The 15,854-nt window shown below is 35.3% G+C and overlaps 1 protein-coding gene across 8 annotated transcripts in view; it reads left to right on the top strand.

Annotated features, from left to right (window-relative positions):
- SLC38A9 (solute carrier family 38 member 9) overlaps positions 1 to 13,374 on the top strand; it is a 103,589-nt gene extending 90,215 nt beyond the window's left edge. For 5 of the 8 annotated variants that reach the window (XM_037799226.1, XM_037799224.1, XM_037799223.1 and 2 more), the window contains 4 exons: positions 4,163 to 4,276; positions 5,831 to 5,979; positions 9,777 to 9,866; positions 11,027 to 13,374. In XM_037799226.1, coding sequence (XP_037655154.1) covers positions 4,163 to 4,276; positions 5,831 to 5,979; positions 9,777 to 9,866; positions 11,027 to 11,192 — 519 coding nt within the window. In that variant the 3' untranslated portion in view covers positions 11,193 to 13,374. Of the gene's footprint in view, positions 1 to 4,162; positions 4,277 to 5,830; positions 6,039 to 9,776; positions 9,867 to 11,026 lie in introns of all 8 variants that reach the window. The other 3 variants (XR_005210953.1, XR_005210954.1, XR_005210952.1) reach the window with 3 other exon arrangements.
- Positions 13,375 to 15,854: the final 2,480 nt, after the last annotated feature.

Genomic DNA, 15,854 nt, shown 5'->3' with positions numbered 1-15,854 from the left:
AAAAGTTTGAAAGTAGGAAGGAAAACAAAAGAACAGAAAAGCCCCCTTCTCTTCTGTATAAACTGTAGTTGGACTTGAATCTAAAAATGTTTGTGAAGAACTGAGGCCCCTAAATAGGTGTAATAATCAAAGTCTCAGGGTTTTCCAAGTTTGGAAATTTTTTTTTCACTAAAGGCAATTTTTAATATGTTTAACTGTGAGATCATTTCTATTCCTTAATAAGGCATACACTACCAAAAAGTTGTAGGGTTGAAAATCATCCAACTCATTTCTTATCATCTGCATTTGGATTCCCTACAACCATCCTGAGTATGAGTATGTAGACTAAGCTCTTGGTATTTCCTCATCATGTTTGGATCAGAACCATGCAGTGCTTTTTTATTTTGTTTTGTCTGTCTTTATTTAGTTTTGCAATGCTTTATATCTTAATTTGTTGTTTACCTTTTGCTTCTTCATACGAATCTGTGTGATTTATTTAGCTATACATCTGCAGAAGATTTTATGTCTGTATTTGAGGTAGGTCTCTATGGTTAATTTCTATCATTTTTGTTAGTAAATCCTCCACTGGATTGTATTTTCACTATGAATGTTATGAAAGAAACAATAAACCATGTTTTGACAAACAGAATGTGCTGCCAGAGTCATTTTTGGCCTCATTGTAAACACAAGCTGCGTTATGAATTGATGTTCTTCCTGTCATTAGTTCCCTACCATCAACTCTGAAGACCTTTGCTTACCATGAGGTAGAGTAGGATTTCTTATTATTGTATAGGCTTTTGGACATATTGCCCTTTCATGTTGTCACTTGTGCCTCTTCTTGAATATATAGTTTACTTTAAGCCCGTTTTCTAAAAGATACTTTTCCTTGCCCTTTTCCATTAAATGAGCTTGCAAGAGGCTACATCTCTAGGCCTGGTACAGTGATGGCTTGGGTTTGAGCCAGAGAGTAGCATAACCCACATATGTACATGCTGTTCATAGGTGGTGTGTTTCCCAGGATCATGCTGAACCTCATCTGTGTCATTTCTTTTGATTAGAGTATTTTCAGATGAAAGCAGAGTGCAATTCCTTATTCAGTTCTCCTGAATGTAAGAGTATTGTAAAATAGAACTTTTCTGATTTTAGTATTTCTCTTACATCTATATATGTGCTCTGTTGTATCTTTTGTTACTTGTTACCTCTCCTTCATTGCTTTCATTATCATTGTTTATTTAACCATGACAGAAGTGCATTAGAAACTTGTCAGCTCTTCACTGTAATAGATAAGGGCATATAATTTGAAGCCAAAAAGACTCTTTGAATATTGACTTCACCAACTTCTTACTTAGTAGCCATGAATGAGTTTTAGCCTTGTTGCTCTTAGTTTGCTCATCTATAAAATAGAGAAAATGATTGTACCTATATTATAAAGTTATTATGAGGAGTAAATGAGATAATACATGTAATGTGCTTAACACAGAGCCTCACATCTCATAAGCACTTAAAAAACTTAAAAAGCATAGCCAATGTGGTTATTATTATTTATCTCTTATTTACTGAAGTCCTATTAAGTGCCTGTTATTATGTTCTATTATGTGCCAGTCCTATTATAGGTATTGAGGATATAAATATGAAAAAGACTGTCCCTGTCCTTAAGGATCTCATAGTCTAGACATGGATCGAGTAGCCAAGATCAATAGCTTTTGTATTATGTTAGTATTTTACTAACATAATAAAATACTAACATAGTAAAATACTAACAATAAAATACTAACATAATAAAATACTAACATAGTAAAATACTAACATAATACAAAAGCTACTGATCTTGGCTACTTTTTGGGTATTGAGAGACATTTTCTTTCCACTTGAGATCATTCATACCATGAACATGGATTTTTACAATAAAATTGTTGGTAGTTACACTAGTATAATGCAGTGCCATGAGAATAGGGAAGCAGAAAGGGAAAATTATCCTATCGGGAAGGGGGTCTTCTTGGCCCTCACATCTTCATTCAGATTTCTTCCTAATGTGCTAACATCTGCATATTTTCAGGAAGTCAGTTAAAAATAATGTACAAAATCATGAGAATTAATAAATTATTGTTTTATGTCATTAAGTTTTTGCATATTTTTTATGTAGTAATAGACAATTGATGTGATCTATTTTGTTTGGATAGTGATGTGTTAAAATTGTAATAGGGGTGTTCCCATATTCTCTAGTAACTGTCCAGTTTATAAAGTTGGTTCTTGTGTCATTAGTTGCATAGATATTTGTAACTACTATGCCTTCATTCTAAATTGTTTTTAGCAATATAAATTGTCCTCTTTATCACATGTAATGCTTTTTGGAATGACTTTGTTCTACATCTTATATATAGCATAGAGTTGAGTGTGTGAGATAAATTGAAAATCGTTTTTCCTTTAATATGGGTTACCCCAGTCATTTTTTAAATGTCTAATTTCAAAGCTATATTATTTTATCTAATAATTTATGGTATTTACGTTTTATTTCTATGGTTCTTTCTCCATATGATATGTTTTCTTTGTTCTTTAATAAACTTTAAATTCCTTTTTGTAAAAAATAATAATAATAATAATGTGGTAGTCAGATGATTATAGGCTAAAGAGTGTCCACAGAATGACTACCATCCCTCTTTGTACCATAGTTCTCTCTGGCACGCTTAACAACTTTTTGGGTCCCCAAGATTTTTTTTTTCCAGGGGTACCTTGCTCTTGAGTGGCATTAAATAGGTTAAGAGTAGAATGACTTTCAGACATCATAATAGGAGAATACTAGCTTTTGATATGAAAACAGGAGTTGCCTGGTTTGTTTCTGTTCATCCCACACAAGATCATGGAGCAAACCTAGGGGTGGCTGAAGTCTAAGATAGGCCTTAGAGGTTCATGAATGAAAGAAGGAAGACTTTGAGATTGTCCCTGGTGGTTTGGTCAGCCTCTCCTCCAACCTTAAAGACTTAGAAGCTCTTTAAGGTGTCTGGGACCAATCTGCACAATCCAGATTCCATAGGCCTACCCCCATCTAACGTTAGGTATCACTGTCTTGTTTTCAAGCTGATAATCAGCTTAGACCTGATTATAGGATTTCTCATAGCTTTTACCTGCCATTTAAGTGTATTTATCAGCATTCAAGTTTATAACTGTTTGCTTTGCTAAATTTAGCCCATTTAAGGGGAAAACGTTGAAAAATTCAGAAATGTTCCCTAATACCAAATGTCTAGTTTTCTTTTTATGTTATCAAACATAACATAAAACCAAAATAAAATGTATGTAATGTGTTCTTAGTTTTAAAAGTAATTTGTGTTTAAAATGCAAAATGAGTAGGCTTATTGCCATAATTTAGTTGTGCAGAGTTGTTTGCTTGTAACTGTAAAGGTGATAGAGACCAGATTGTTCAGCTGTGGAATCTGTTCTGTTTGGATCTGAAAGTTGGCTGCATTAAATATCTTGGAGTTTTTTACTTTGCATAGAGATGAGGGACTGAGAGGGTGGGAACAGCAGTGGGAGAAACAATTCATTTATTTAATGTCCTGTATTTGTTTATTGTTTCCAGTTATAACATTGTACAGCTGTTTTAACAGCTCCTTTTGGATTTCCTTTTTTTTACTGTTTAAGTTTATTAAACTTGTCTTTAATACCAGCTTATTGTCTGCTCTTTAACTGGCTTCCCTCTTTATTAAATATATTTTACTGTGTTCTAGTATCTTTTGGTTTAGGCATGCTTTGATGATTTAATAAGTTAATTTACCAAGAGAGATTTTTTTTAATTTTCAAGGTCATACTGAAGGTGGCTTATGCTTACTTTCTTGTTACAGTTAAATAGTTTATAATTTGTTAAATAAAATACCTTTTAAAATTAACTCAGATCTTCAGTTGTATTAAACTACATTTTATGGTAACTCCCAATGTCTGCTGACAGGTAGCTTAGCCTACATATTCAAGCCTAGCAAAAAAATATTGACAGACTAACTGTAAAGAATGTGAATTTTGTTTTAACTTCTTTCTGTGAGCAGATTAGATACCTTAAAGATACACACACACACAAAGAAAGTAAAAAGATAAATCTTGTATTTATTTGTCAGTCTTCTTATTTAGCCTATTCAGGAGACTTATGTTATGCAAATGTATTCCATTTTATGGGAATTTTGTTGTCTTTTTACAGGTAAGAGATCTGTCCATTGCTTATATGCTAGTGACATTAACTTATATCTATATTGGAGTCCTGGTGTTTGCTTCATTTCCTTCACCACCATTATCCAAAGATTGTATTGAGCAGGTATGTACCTTCTCTGTGTGATTGTTTATACCTTCATATATGTATAGCAGGCCGAGTGATACAGTAACAAGAATATAATATCAGATAGTACTGAGAATGTTGGTGCTTTCTCTATTTTTTCTGAGCCTCAGTTTCCTCTTCCATAAATGGTGTAATGCTTACTCCATCAAATTGTTGGATGGACTCTCTCAGATAATATGCCCCAGGCTAGGCACATCATGGGGCTCAAATAAACGATTACTATTATGTGTATATTTTTTCTCTTTGTATGGAGCACTGTTGCTAGTATTCTCGTGAATGTACAGAACCTCCGCAGAGAATACATTCAATTCCCTTATTATCCAATAGCTCAGATATGGAAATGCCCTGGATAAACTGGTATCTTTGTACATCAGGACCTAATTAAAGGCCTTGACTGTAATTTTGGGATTGAGTGGCAGGCAGCAAAGCAAAGAAAGATTATTTGGCTCTTAGAAAATAAAAAAGAGAGAGAGGGAGGGAGAGACAGAAAAAGGGAAATAATAAAAGAAAAATTCTTCTAAAAGGTTATCTTAAGAAATATTTTCTTTGATTTGACCCTGTCATAAAATGTCTCTAGTTTATATGACTGAAGAATTTCTCTTGGCAAACAGCATTTCACAGGTAACTTTCTAGTCAGAAGAAATTCCTCCATTAGAGTGTAGTGGAATATACAATGTGATTTATTACAGATGAATTATAGAGGTTACTTCAACAGAATAATGTTAATATTCTCATCTTTTTAAGACAAATAGGTTTGAGTTGCTACTCTTATGCTAGCTTGGAATGTTTTTCTATTTTTTATTTCCTTAACGCCAGAAGTTCTTAGGGAGCCAACTGTTTGCTGGAAATTTTCCTTATGTTAACAATCTCATATAAAGCCTATTCCTTTGGGAATAGGGATATCTGTGGTATTTGTATCTGCAAGGAATAAATTTTTAAAAAAATCTGAGTGATTAACTTTTTTTAGATACCAAATTAAAATGGAGAAAAGGATCATGAAAGAAAGTAGAAATATTATCCCATTTAGTAAAAGAATATAAACTGATAACACTAGAGGATATATATACTCTCACCTTACTCTGTAATCTCTGCTTTGAAAGTGCTCAATGCTTTAGAGGAGGAAAATCAAGAGAGCTAGTAAGAATGAAATAGCATTGAATTAAATTAGCCATTTAAGTGTATTAAATTTGAGTGAGATGCTTGAACCTTATAGAACAGTCCTTCTCAAACTGTTTATGGTGAAGGACAAACTTTTTGTTGTTGACTGTTTATATGTCAAATCCATTGCAGACTGATACTTTTGTAAAATAGAATAAAAACATAGCAATGTCAAATTTCTATAAAAGTGGCTACTTTCAATTTCTGTGCTTATCCCACTGCAGAATGGTAATAAATGTTCTGGACTAGTACCAGTCCACAAACCACCATTTGAGTAGCACCTATGTAGAAAATAAGCAAAAAGCATTCTGTTTTACAAATTCATGTATCCTGAATTTGATTTTTAACACTACCTCGTTATCTTTCTTGGATTAGAATTTTTTAGACAACTTCCCTAGCAGTGATATCCTGTCCTTCATTGCAAGGATATTCCTGCTGTTCCAGATGATGACTGTATACCCACTCCTAGGCTATTTGGCTCGTGTCCAGCTATTGGGCCATATCTTCGGTGACATTTATCCTAGGTAAGGGCTCTTCTCTTGACCAGCAAGATATGCCAAGCAACAAATGACTGTGCAAACAGGTCAGTTTACAGTGTGACTGATCCTTTTGCCATAAAAATTTACTCAATGAAAATGGTTACTTAAGAATAGATCTTTTCCCTGAAGATCTTTAAAAATAGAAAAGCCACTCCTTTGTCCAGAATGATATTTAAAGTACATTCCTTCTGGTGGAGTTATATTACCTTCAATAGCAGTTATATTTATCTTATGATTTAGTTGCTGTTAATCTGTAGGTTTGCAAGACGTTTATTTCAAGTATGTAGTATCTGTGTTGGCAAGGTGTGGCTTTTGAGAAGCAACTCTTTTGGTTACTGATATTTACTTGTATATTTGTTAACATGCATGGATTTTTACATAAAATGTCACTGTTTAGAATTCAAAGTGAGATACATAACTGAGTTTAAATTCTTATCTGCCTCATAGGTACTCCTTTGATTTTTAATATCTTCTTGGGAATGGAGGGATTTTGAGTCCCTTTTAAAAATTTATTCAAAGCTATTCACCGCATGCAAGAGAAATTTACCATTTCAGGGCCTCCCTGAAGCTTCCTTGTCAACCCCTCATTAGCTCCTGCCCTTACAATTTTATGGTTTCATCCTAGTTAAGTACATAAAGTACATAGTCCTAACCTATTTTATTGGGAATAAATTATCTTAAATGAGAAAGCTTTTGAATAAAATTTGAAAACAATTGCGTTTATAGTAATCAACTGAACAAGAGGGCTTAATCAGTTTTTGTTTGAAATGAACTGATGTGTTCTGTCTCCTCATTAAATAAATAATTTTAGTTACACATATTTTTTGTTTAAAAACAAAGCAAAATGCAAAAGTTGAGAGTTACCAGGTCTCTAGTATTGATAACAGCAGCAGCTACAATTCATAACATTGCTCATCTGGAAGACTGGATTTTAGTAAATATAAGTCTTGTGTTTATACCCTATGCTGTGTTTACATTGACCAAAATAAAATAAATACAGTGAAGCAATAGATGAAAAAAAATTTAGGCAAATGCATTATTCCTGTTTCCTGCCATTATTTTGTAGAATGAGGACTATTAGAATGTGATTTCTTCTTGGAAAAAGTCTGGGGTTTCCCTTTCATGTGCACATTACATTTCTTCCCCTGTCACCAAGAACACACTATCATTCATCTTGCAGTTACAGGTACTCTACAAACTCTGCATACTTTAGAGCACACTTTGTGGTCACAGGACCCCTTTATACTCTTAAAGTTTGAGAGTCCCCAGAGCATTAGTCTATGCGGGTTGTATCTTTTAATACTTAACATATGAAAAATTGAAAGTTAAATCAGAGATTTATAAAATAAATTTTAATGTTTTCCTCTTTCCTAACTGATTAATTTCTGCTTTACTCTTCATTATTTTCTTCTTTCTGCTTTCCAAAGGTTTATTTTGCTGTTCTTTCTCAAGTATCGTAGTTGAATACTTAATAATTTTATATTCATCCCCCTTGTTAATAATGAAAGTTTTTAGGACCGTGCAATTACCCCTGAGGGTAGCTGAGGCAAAATCCTGTAGGTTTTTATCTGCAGCATTCTCATCAATAATTCCAAAGTAATTTGGAGTTATAGGTTTTTTCCCTTTTAAGTACAAAAGCTATTTACCTGAGACTTTTTCTGAATTTTATGAGGTGAAGTTTGTTTTAGTTAAATTGTCATTAGTAATTTATAGTTTTACCACAGCATGTTTAGATGGTGTTATTATAAAATTTCTGCTTTGGGAAATATGCTAAGGTTTATTTTGTGAATAGATATGTGATCAGTTTGTATTAACATGTCATTTTAAAATAAAATATACCATTTAAAAAAATAAAAGTTAAAGCAGAATTTTAAAAACATTTATTAGTTTCTTTAGAAATATCAATAATAAAACCATTACTTATTAACATAAATAATATTTTTTTGAAAAATTACTTTGCAAAACAAAACAATAATGGAAATTTGTATTACATTTCTGCACGTCTTTAATGTCTGATTTACTAGTGCACAATTGGATTTTCGTATCTGCTTCTGCATTTCATCTGTTGTGATATGTTGTTTTCATTGAAATATAGGAAGAAAATCAAGCATATAGTTGGAAAAGAAGGGGTATTTTTAGTAGCATTTTCTGATAATTGTTGGTATTATTCTTTGATCTATGCCAAAACTTGACATGCAGTAGTTTCTTAAAGGTTAGTTCCAGTGTGAATCTGAAATTCAGTTACATTAAAACCCATTGGTCTATCTTGTACTTTGGATCTTTTACCGAGTCATAATTTGTAACATCATGTTTGGTCATTTGGAAAATATTGGTTCACTTAGTTCTGTAGATCTTCCAAATGTTGACATACTTCATTATACAATATCAAAACCCACATTCGTTAATATCTCCAACAATTTCATCATAAAAGTCTTTAAATACTGGGAAACTGTCAAGTTCAGGGAGACAAAGACAAGTTTTCCAAATATTTACTTAAAAATGTTATCATTAGCAACAAATACAGTCAGTTTTTTCTGGAAGTGACAGATTCAGATCATTCATTTTTAAGAAAATGTCTGTCAAATGCCCAAGTCTGAATAACCATAGTTTGTCTTTCAAGTAAAAATAGTGTTCCTTGAAAAAACAGTTAGATTACCCTCCAACTCAGTCACAAAGTACTTATCCTCAAGCCAACCATTGTATTTCAGCATATAGCAGAAGTACTTGATTATGTACTTTCCATTTCACACAGAATATTAAAAAGATGTCTTCCCATGAGATTTAATAAAATTAATAACTTCTCCTTTATCAGGGACTTTTTTAATGAAATTTTTTTGCAAGTGTATAGTGGTAAAGAATATGGTATCTTCTCTTATATATAAGTGCAGCTTCAGTTTTACCTACCATTGCTTTTGCAAAACAAATAGTGTCTTGTATTATTATGAAATTAGTTTTTGTCTCAGGGACTCCCTGGAAAGGTATTGGGGACCCCCCTGGAATTCATGGTCATACTTTGAGAACCACTCCTGTGGAAAATAGAGTTGTTTCCTTGTATGATACAAAAATAACAAAGGTTCAATGTCTCAAAGCTATGAAGCAATTTTAAGCTTAGAGTTTCTGGATAAACATTAACATCTGGAAGCCTAAATATCTTTGTAGTTCATCAGGTTGTATGACTAACCACCTATTTGTGAAAATAATTTTCCTTATTTTTAATCTGACTGAGATTAATTAACCTGATAACAGGCTTAACATTTGATATTTCAAATGTTTTCAGATTTTCTTATATAGTAAAAATCTCTTTGTATGTATAGTAATGTAGCTAGCTTTTTTTTCAAATTGCCTACATGATTTTTTACCATCTAAGTAATAATGATAAGTTATTATTTTTGATAATTTTTAACATATTCTTTCAAGTAAATTATTGCTTTGCTGTATATCTAGGATACTAAGTAAATATCTCTGTTAATAGCTTTTTTCATGGTTTTGATTATTTCCTTAAGATATTCCAAATGGATTCTGGATCAAAGAATGTGAACTTTGGTACACAGTGCCAGTTTGCTCCTACAAACTTTAACCTATTTATATTATTGCACAAAAGGGCCAGTTTCACTGCTCATTGCCAGCATTGAATGCTATTATTGCCTTCTATGTTTTCTGTGATTTTATTCAAGCTTATAAGACATTCCTGTTTAAAGATATTAATGATGAATTTTATTCTCATATTAAGGGTTATAATTTGCCTTTTTTTTTTTCCTTTAAACTCTCTTCTCATCCTCTAGCATTTTCCATGTGCTGATTCTTAATCTAATTATTGTGGGAGCTGGAGTGACCATGGCCTGTTTCTACCCAAACATAGGAGGGATCATAAGGTACCATCTCTAAAGGAACTATGTATGCCCCTTTGTATATTGGTCTTTATTTTTAGGCTTTCCTATTGTTGATGTTATTATTTTAACTTAATTCTATGAAATTCCTGTGAGTATTTAAAACTGGGAACATTCAAATGTAGTTGCCTTATGTAAGGTGCTCATTACTTTCCATTTTGTTTATCCCTGGTGAACTGACCCTTCCATAGCTTTGGGCACCTTTCCCTTTTTCTTTTTCTTTTTCCAATCATTACTCACTGTATTTCCTTTTCTCTTTATCCAAAATAGTTGTTTTTAAATATGTAATATATAACTTCCTGGGGACACCTGCAAAGACCTTTATATATTTCAAGGCTGTGTCCTAACTTCCCTAATCCATTTCTACTCAAGAACATATTTCAATGTCAGTTATAGTCAGAAAGTAAGAGTTTAGGTAAGAGGATAGATCCAGATGGCTCTCTTCTTAATATCTTTTCCCTTAAAAAATTATGACTTCAAATTCTCATGGGAAACTGGGGTTTAGAATGATCTGATTTCTCTTCCTTAACCTTTAGACAGCTGGGCTGAGTCACATTTTTGAAGACCCTAAAATTAAAAAGTAGCAAGAAACAAGAAGGGAGATCATTACCCTGATGCTTATTGCATACAATAGATTTAGTAAGCCATTCCTGAGTATAGGGACAGGGAGAAGAAATTTCATGTTTCTCTGTCACATCCCATGTTTAAGTATTCTTATTATTGTCGTTGATATTATGCTGAATGGCACTATGGCACGCATCTGTTCTTATTTTTAAACACTGCTAACAGTCCCTCAGAAACCAGAATGCTTAAAGTTTAAAAAAGATCAAAGATAGGAAACCTATCTCCAGATGTTTCTGAGGAAGTAGGATATAGGATCTGTATCACTGAGACACAGAGGAAACTGTGGAGATTTGAGGAATGAATAAAAAGCTCTTTTGCAAGCAGACTCTGTAAAGATGAACAGGAAATAATATTTTATAGTAACTTAGATAGCAAGTAAAATAAGTTTTAAACCCAAATGCTTATGTCAACAACAAATGAGCCAAAATAATTGTATTGCAAAAAACAGACTCAGGAGGGTTTAGATTTAAAGAAAGCAAAATGCAAGAGCAATATTAACACAAAAAGCTTTTATTTTGCAGATATTCAGGAGCAGCGTGTGGACTGGCCTTTGTATTCATATATCCATCTCTCATCTATATAATTTCCCTCTACCAAGAAGAGCGTCTAACGTGGCCTAAATTAATCTTTCACATTTTCATCATCATTTTGGGCCTGGCTAACCTGATTGTTCAGTTTTTTATGTGAAATATTCAACTCTTTTCTCAAGATCTTTCATGGTATTTTGAGCTTTGAGAACAGTTACACATAAATTCACTTGTAAATGCTATTGTTGCTGTAATTCTAAATGTTTTTTCCTAAAATAATTTGAAAGCCAGGGGAAAAGTTGTCCATAAGTAAATATTTTTGATTAGAGTGGGAAAGGGGGCAAAATGATCTTAGTCTCTTTACCTGTCTCATATTCACTTACCTCTTAATTCTCATTTTCTTTTCTGAGTAGAAATGTGTGCCCTAGGAAAAATCATGCTGGGTTTTGGAGATATATGATAGGTGGGTTTATTTGGCTGCAGTAAAGATTCTCAGGTTATCACAGGAACATATTACCAGATCCTGTTTCTGTTTTATGTTTTAGTGTATTTACTTTCCTTGTATTACCTGCTAGACCTTTTCTGCCATTTGCCCAAACCTCTATAGTTTGGGACAATAAACCAAATACCTCATTTTAAAAAAGAAGTTGCCATGGCATCAGTGTTAATAGGGTGAATTCTTAACTGAATCCTTAATCTCTATTTTTTTAAAAAAAAATGTTAATAGTATCAGTACAGTCTCCATGACTATGGGACTTATGCAAAAGAAGCAAACTAGAAGGGTTCATTACTGACCAACTCCTTTTTTGTTTCTAATCCAGTACTGGTGACTTAAGTCAAAATTATAGTTCCCTGAGCCAGGTTTTGCATAGTGACGAGAATGATTGTCCCCATAGCCTCAGGGGGACCCTTTTGCTCTTTGGATCCCTGAGCGTTGCATAAGATGTCATGACAGGACCAATGGGAAATGGGGAGTAGAGTACATTTGAGGCCTTAGAGGGAAAAGGAGAATACTTGAAGGGCCAGGATGGATGAGGCCTCCTACCCAGTGTATTCTCTGGGGCAATTGTAGTTTCTTTATCATAGTAAAGGATTTATTCTGTTTGAGGTCTGACCTCTAAAAGGAGACCACCACCTCCTTACTTCTGTAACTGTCAGGATAGAGTTTAAATCCCCATAAGGAAAACTTCTTGGATCTGAGAATAGGGTTAGGGAATCTGTACCTTTGGAATTAACACTCTCCTCCTTTTCTTCCAAACTAAAATGTTAAACCAAAATCCAAATTCATGTCTTCCATGTAATACAGCCTCTGTGTTCAGCCCAGGACTACAGAGTGAATGTTTATTTTCTGAAAAACTGTGATTTCTCTAACTCTGGGCTAAAGTCAAAATATATGTTGCCTTTATAGATCTGACATCCCAGGGTAGTGTGTAAATTTGTTTTATATCCTTCCTTTGACAAAGACAGGTGAAATGTTGTTTTTGTTATTACCTTTTCACCTAGTACAAAGCTCCAGATTCTAGACCAGCCGTAATTTCTTTCAGGAAAGCTTTCTGTCCAGTCATAGACCCATACACCTGTTTTGATGATGAACTGTATTTCTTAAAGCCCTTTTTAAAAAGTGTCATTGTGAAAATTCTCAAGCATATGCAAACATAGAATAATAGATGAAGCCCCATGTACGCATCGCTTACGTTCAGTAATTATAGGATTTTGTCACATTTGCTTCATCTCTTTTTTCTTTTCCTTTTCCACTGAAGTATTTTTAACGCAATTCTCAGATGTTATGTCATTCATCTCTACCAACCTTAATATGCAGCTCAGCGCCTTTTGAATTTACTTACCTTTATTGATGGAAACCGTTTCAAGAGTTTTGTTAACAGAAACAGTTTGTAAAAGTTAGGTAAATTGTAAAAATTCTGCATTACATGTCTGGATGCTTGTGTTAGTCCCTCTTAAAACTGAAGTCCTATTATGTGGAAAAGTTGTCCTTCTGTGCTTGGTAGCCCCTGAATCTTTATGACTTCAAAGACTTTTGCTCAGTTAGCAGATACAGGAATCAAAAGCTAGATAGAACCTTGAGAGCTCTTCTGGGCTTAATCTCTTTACTCCTAGTTGTCTTTCTTGTCTTTAAAATCTTCTAAAGAATTTTCAATGACGTATTGAATGTTTTAACACATGGAAAAATGATTTGAAATGTTTTTGCCCATTTAATGATGAAAGTGAATGTGCCAGTTTGAATGTATTATGTCCCCCAGAAAAAGCCATATTCTTTGATGCAGTCTTGTGGGGCAGACAGAATAGTGGGGATTAAGTTGGAACATTTGAATTAGGTTGTTTGCATGGAGATGTGCCCCACCCAGCTGTGGGTGGTGACTTTGGTGGGATCCTCCCATGGAGGTGTGACCCCACCCATTCAGGGTGGGCCTTGATCAGTGGAGCCATATAAAACATGCTGACTCAAAGAGACTGGACGCAGTGCAGCTGTGAGTGATGTTATTTGAAGAGGAGCAAGCTTGCTAGAGAGGAATGTCCTGGGAGAAGCCATTTTGAAACCAGAACTTTGGAGCAGACGCCAGCCATGTGCCTTCCCAGCTAACAGAGGTTTTCCGGACGCTATTTGCCATCCTCCAGTGAAGGTACCCGATTACTGATGTGTTACTTTGGATACTTTATGGCCTTAAGACTGTAACTGTATAGCCAAATAAACCCCCTTTTTATAAAAGCCAATCCATCTCTGGTGTTTTGCATTCCGCAGCATTAGCAAACTAGAACAGATTTTGGTACCAGAGAAGTGGGGTGCTTTTGCTGCTGAGTTTGCAAATACCAAACATGTTGGAACGGCTTTTTAAATGGATAATGGGGAGTTTCTGGAAGAGTTGTGAGGAGCTTGATAGAAAAGGCCAAAACTGCTTTAAAGAGACTGTTTGTGGAAATATGGACTGTAAAGATACTTCTGATGAGGACTTGAGCAGAAATGATGAATATGTTGTTGTAAACTGGAAGAAAGGCGAACCTTGTTTTAAAGTGGCAGAGAATTTGGCAAAATTGAGTCCTGGTGTCAGATGGAAGGAAGAATTTAAAAGTGACAAACTGAAATACTTAGCTGAGGAGATCTCCAGACTACCTGTGGAGGATATACCCTGGCTTCTCCTTGCAGCTTATAGTAAAATGCGAGCGGAGAGAGATAAACTTAGAACTGAACTCTTGGGTTCAAAGAAACCAGAAGTTGATGGCTTGGAAAATTACAGGCTTCCAGGGGGTGGAATCCCAGAAGCTACAGCCCAACATGAGGATGTAACCAAACATGGAACCCAGCCGCCATTTCAGTACAAGCCAAGATTGGAGATGGAATTATCCAGAAAGGATTTGTGGAAAGTCCTATTGTCTGATGGCTTTGACCTCTGCATGCTTCATGCAAAGCCAACAGAATTTTTGCGAGATCTTTATAGACGGAGCCATTGCCAGTCTGGACTGGAGGAGACAGACAAGGAACAAACTGAAGGAAAAATTTATTCAAAGGCAGAGCCACGGAGGTTGAGGTCTGGAGTCAAGAGGTCTCAGGCTGGGAGAGCGGAGCAGCCCACATGCATGGAAAGGGTGAGTTTGCCCTGGAGGTCGAGGGCGGGCTTTCCGCCTGGATGCTCTGGAAGAGTTTTGCCACCCGAGGTCCCAAAGAGGGTGGAGCACATTCCCAGGGAATTGGGGAGAGCCTGGCTGCCACCACACTGTTCTGAAGGGGTTGAGCGTGTGCCCCGGAGATGGAAGGGAATCCGGGTGCTGCCCCAATGTTTGAGGAGGGTGGGGCCGAGAAGGTGGTCTCCCCAGTGTGTGGGTATGTTGGAGCACTCACCTAAGCGTTTGGAGAGGAAAGGGCTGCCACAAAAGCCCTTAGGAAGGGTTAGACTCCCACTCTCTCAAGCCCCAAGGATGCCACGTTTTTCTGTTAATGACTCTCAGACTTTGAAATCTAATGGAGTTTGTCCTGCAGGTTTTAAGAACTGTTCTGGTCCTGTTAACCCTGTTTTCCTTACTCTTTCTCCTTATGGGAATGGAAATGTTTATCCTATGAATGTCCCTCCTTTGTATATTGGAAGCATATAACTTGTTCTAAGTCCACAGATCCAAGCTAAAGGAAAAGTATGCCTTAGGACTGACCACGCCTATATTTGATTTTGATGGGATTTTGTACTTAACTGTTGTTACTGAAATGATTTAAGTTTCTGTGGTATTGTGGGATGAATGTATTTTGTATTTGGAAAGAATATGTTTTTCTGGGGTCCAGGGGGTGGAATGTGCCAGTTTGAATGTATTATGTCCCCCAGAAAAAGCCATATTCTTTGATGCAGTCTTGTGGGGCAGACAGAATAGTGGGGATTAAGTTGGAACATTTGAATTAGGTTGTTTGCATGGAGATGTGCCCCACCCAGCTGTGGGTGGTGACTTTGGTGGGATACTCCCATGGAGGTGTGACCCCACCCATTCAGGGTGGGCCTTGATCAGTGGAGCCATATAAAACATGCTGACTCAAAGAGACTGGACGCAGTGCAGCTGTGAGTGATGTTATTTGAAGAGGAGCAAGCTTGCTAGAGAGGAATGTCCTGGGAGAAGCCATTTTGAAACCAGAACTTTGGAGCAGACGCCAGCCATGTGCCTTCCCAGCTAACAGAGGTTTTCCGGACGCTATTTGCCATCCTCCAGTGAAGGTACCCGATTACTGATGTGTTACTTTGGATACTTTATGGCCTTAAGACTGTAACTGTATAGCCAAATAAACCCCCTTTTTATAAAAGCCAATCCATCTCTGGTGTTTTGCATTCCG

The sequence above is a fragment of the Choloepus didactylus genome, chromosome 11 (assembly GCF_015220235.1).
Source record: "Choloepus didactylus isolate mChoDid1 chromosome 11, mChoDid1.pri, whole genome shotgun sequence".
In the NCBI taxonomy this organism is placed as follows: domain Eukaryota; kingdom Metazoa; phylum Chordata; class Mammalia; order Pilosa; family Megalonychidae; genus Choloepus; species Choloepus didactylus.
Note: the sequence above shows the minus strand (reverse complement) of the source record. Positions and strands in the feature narration are given on the sequence as shown.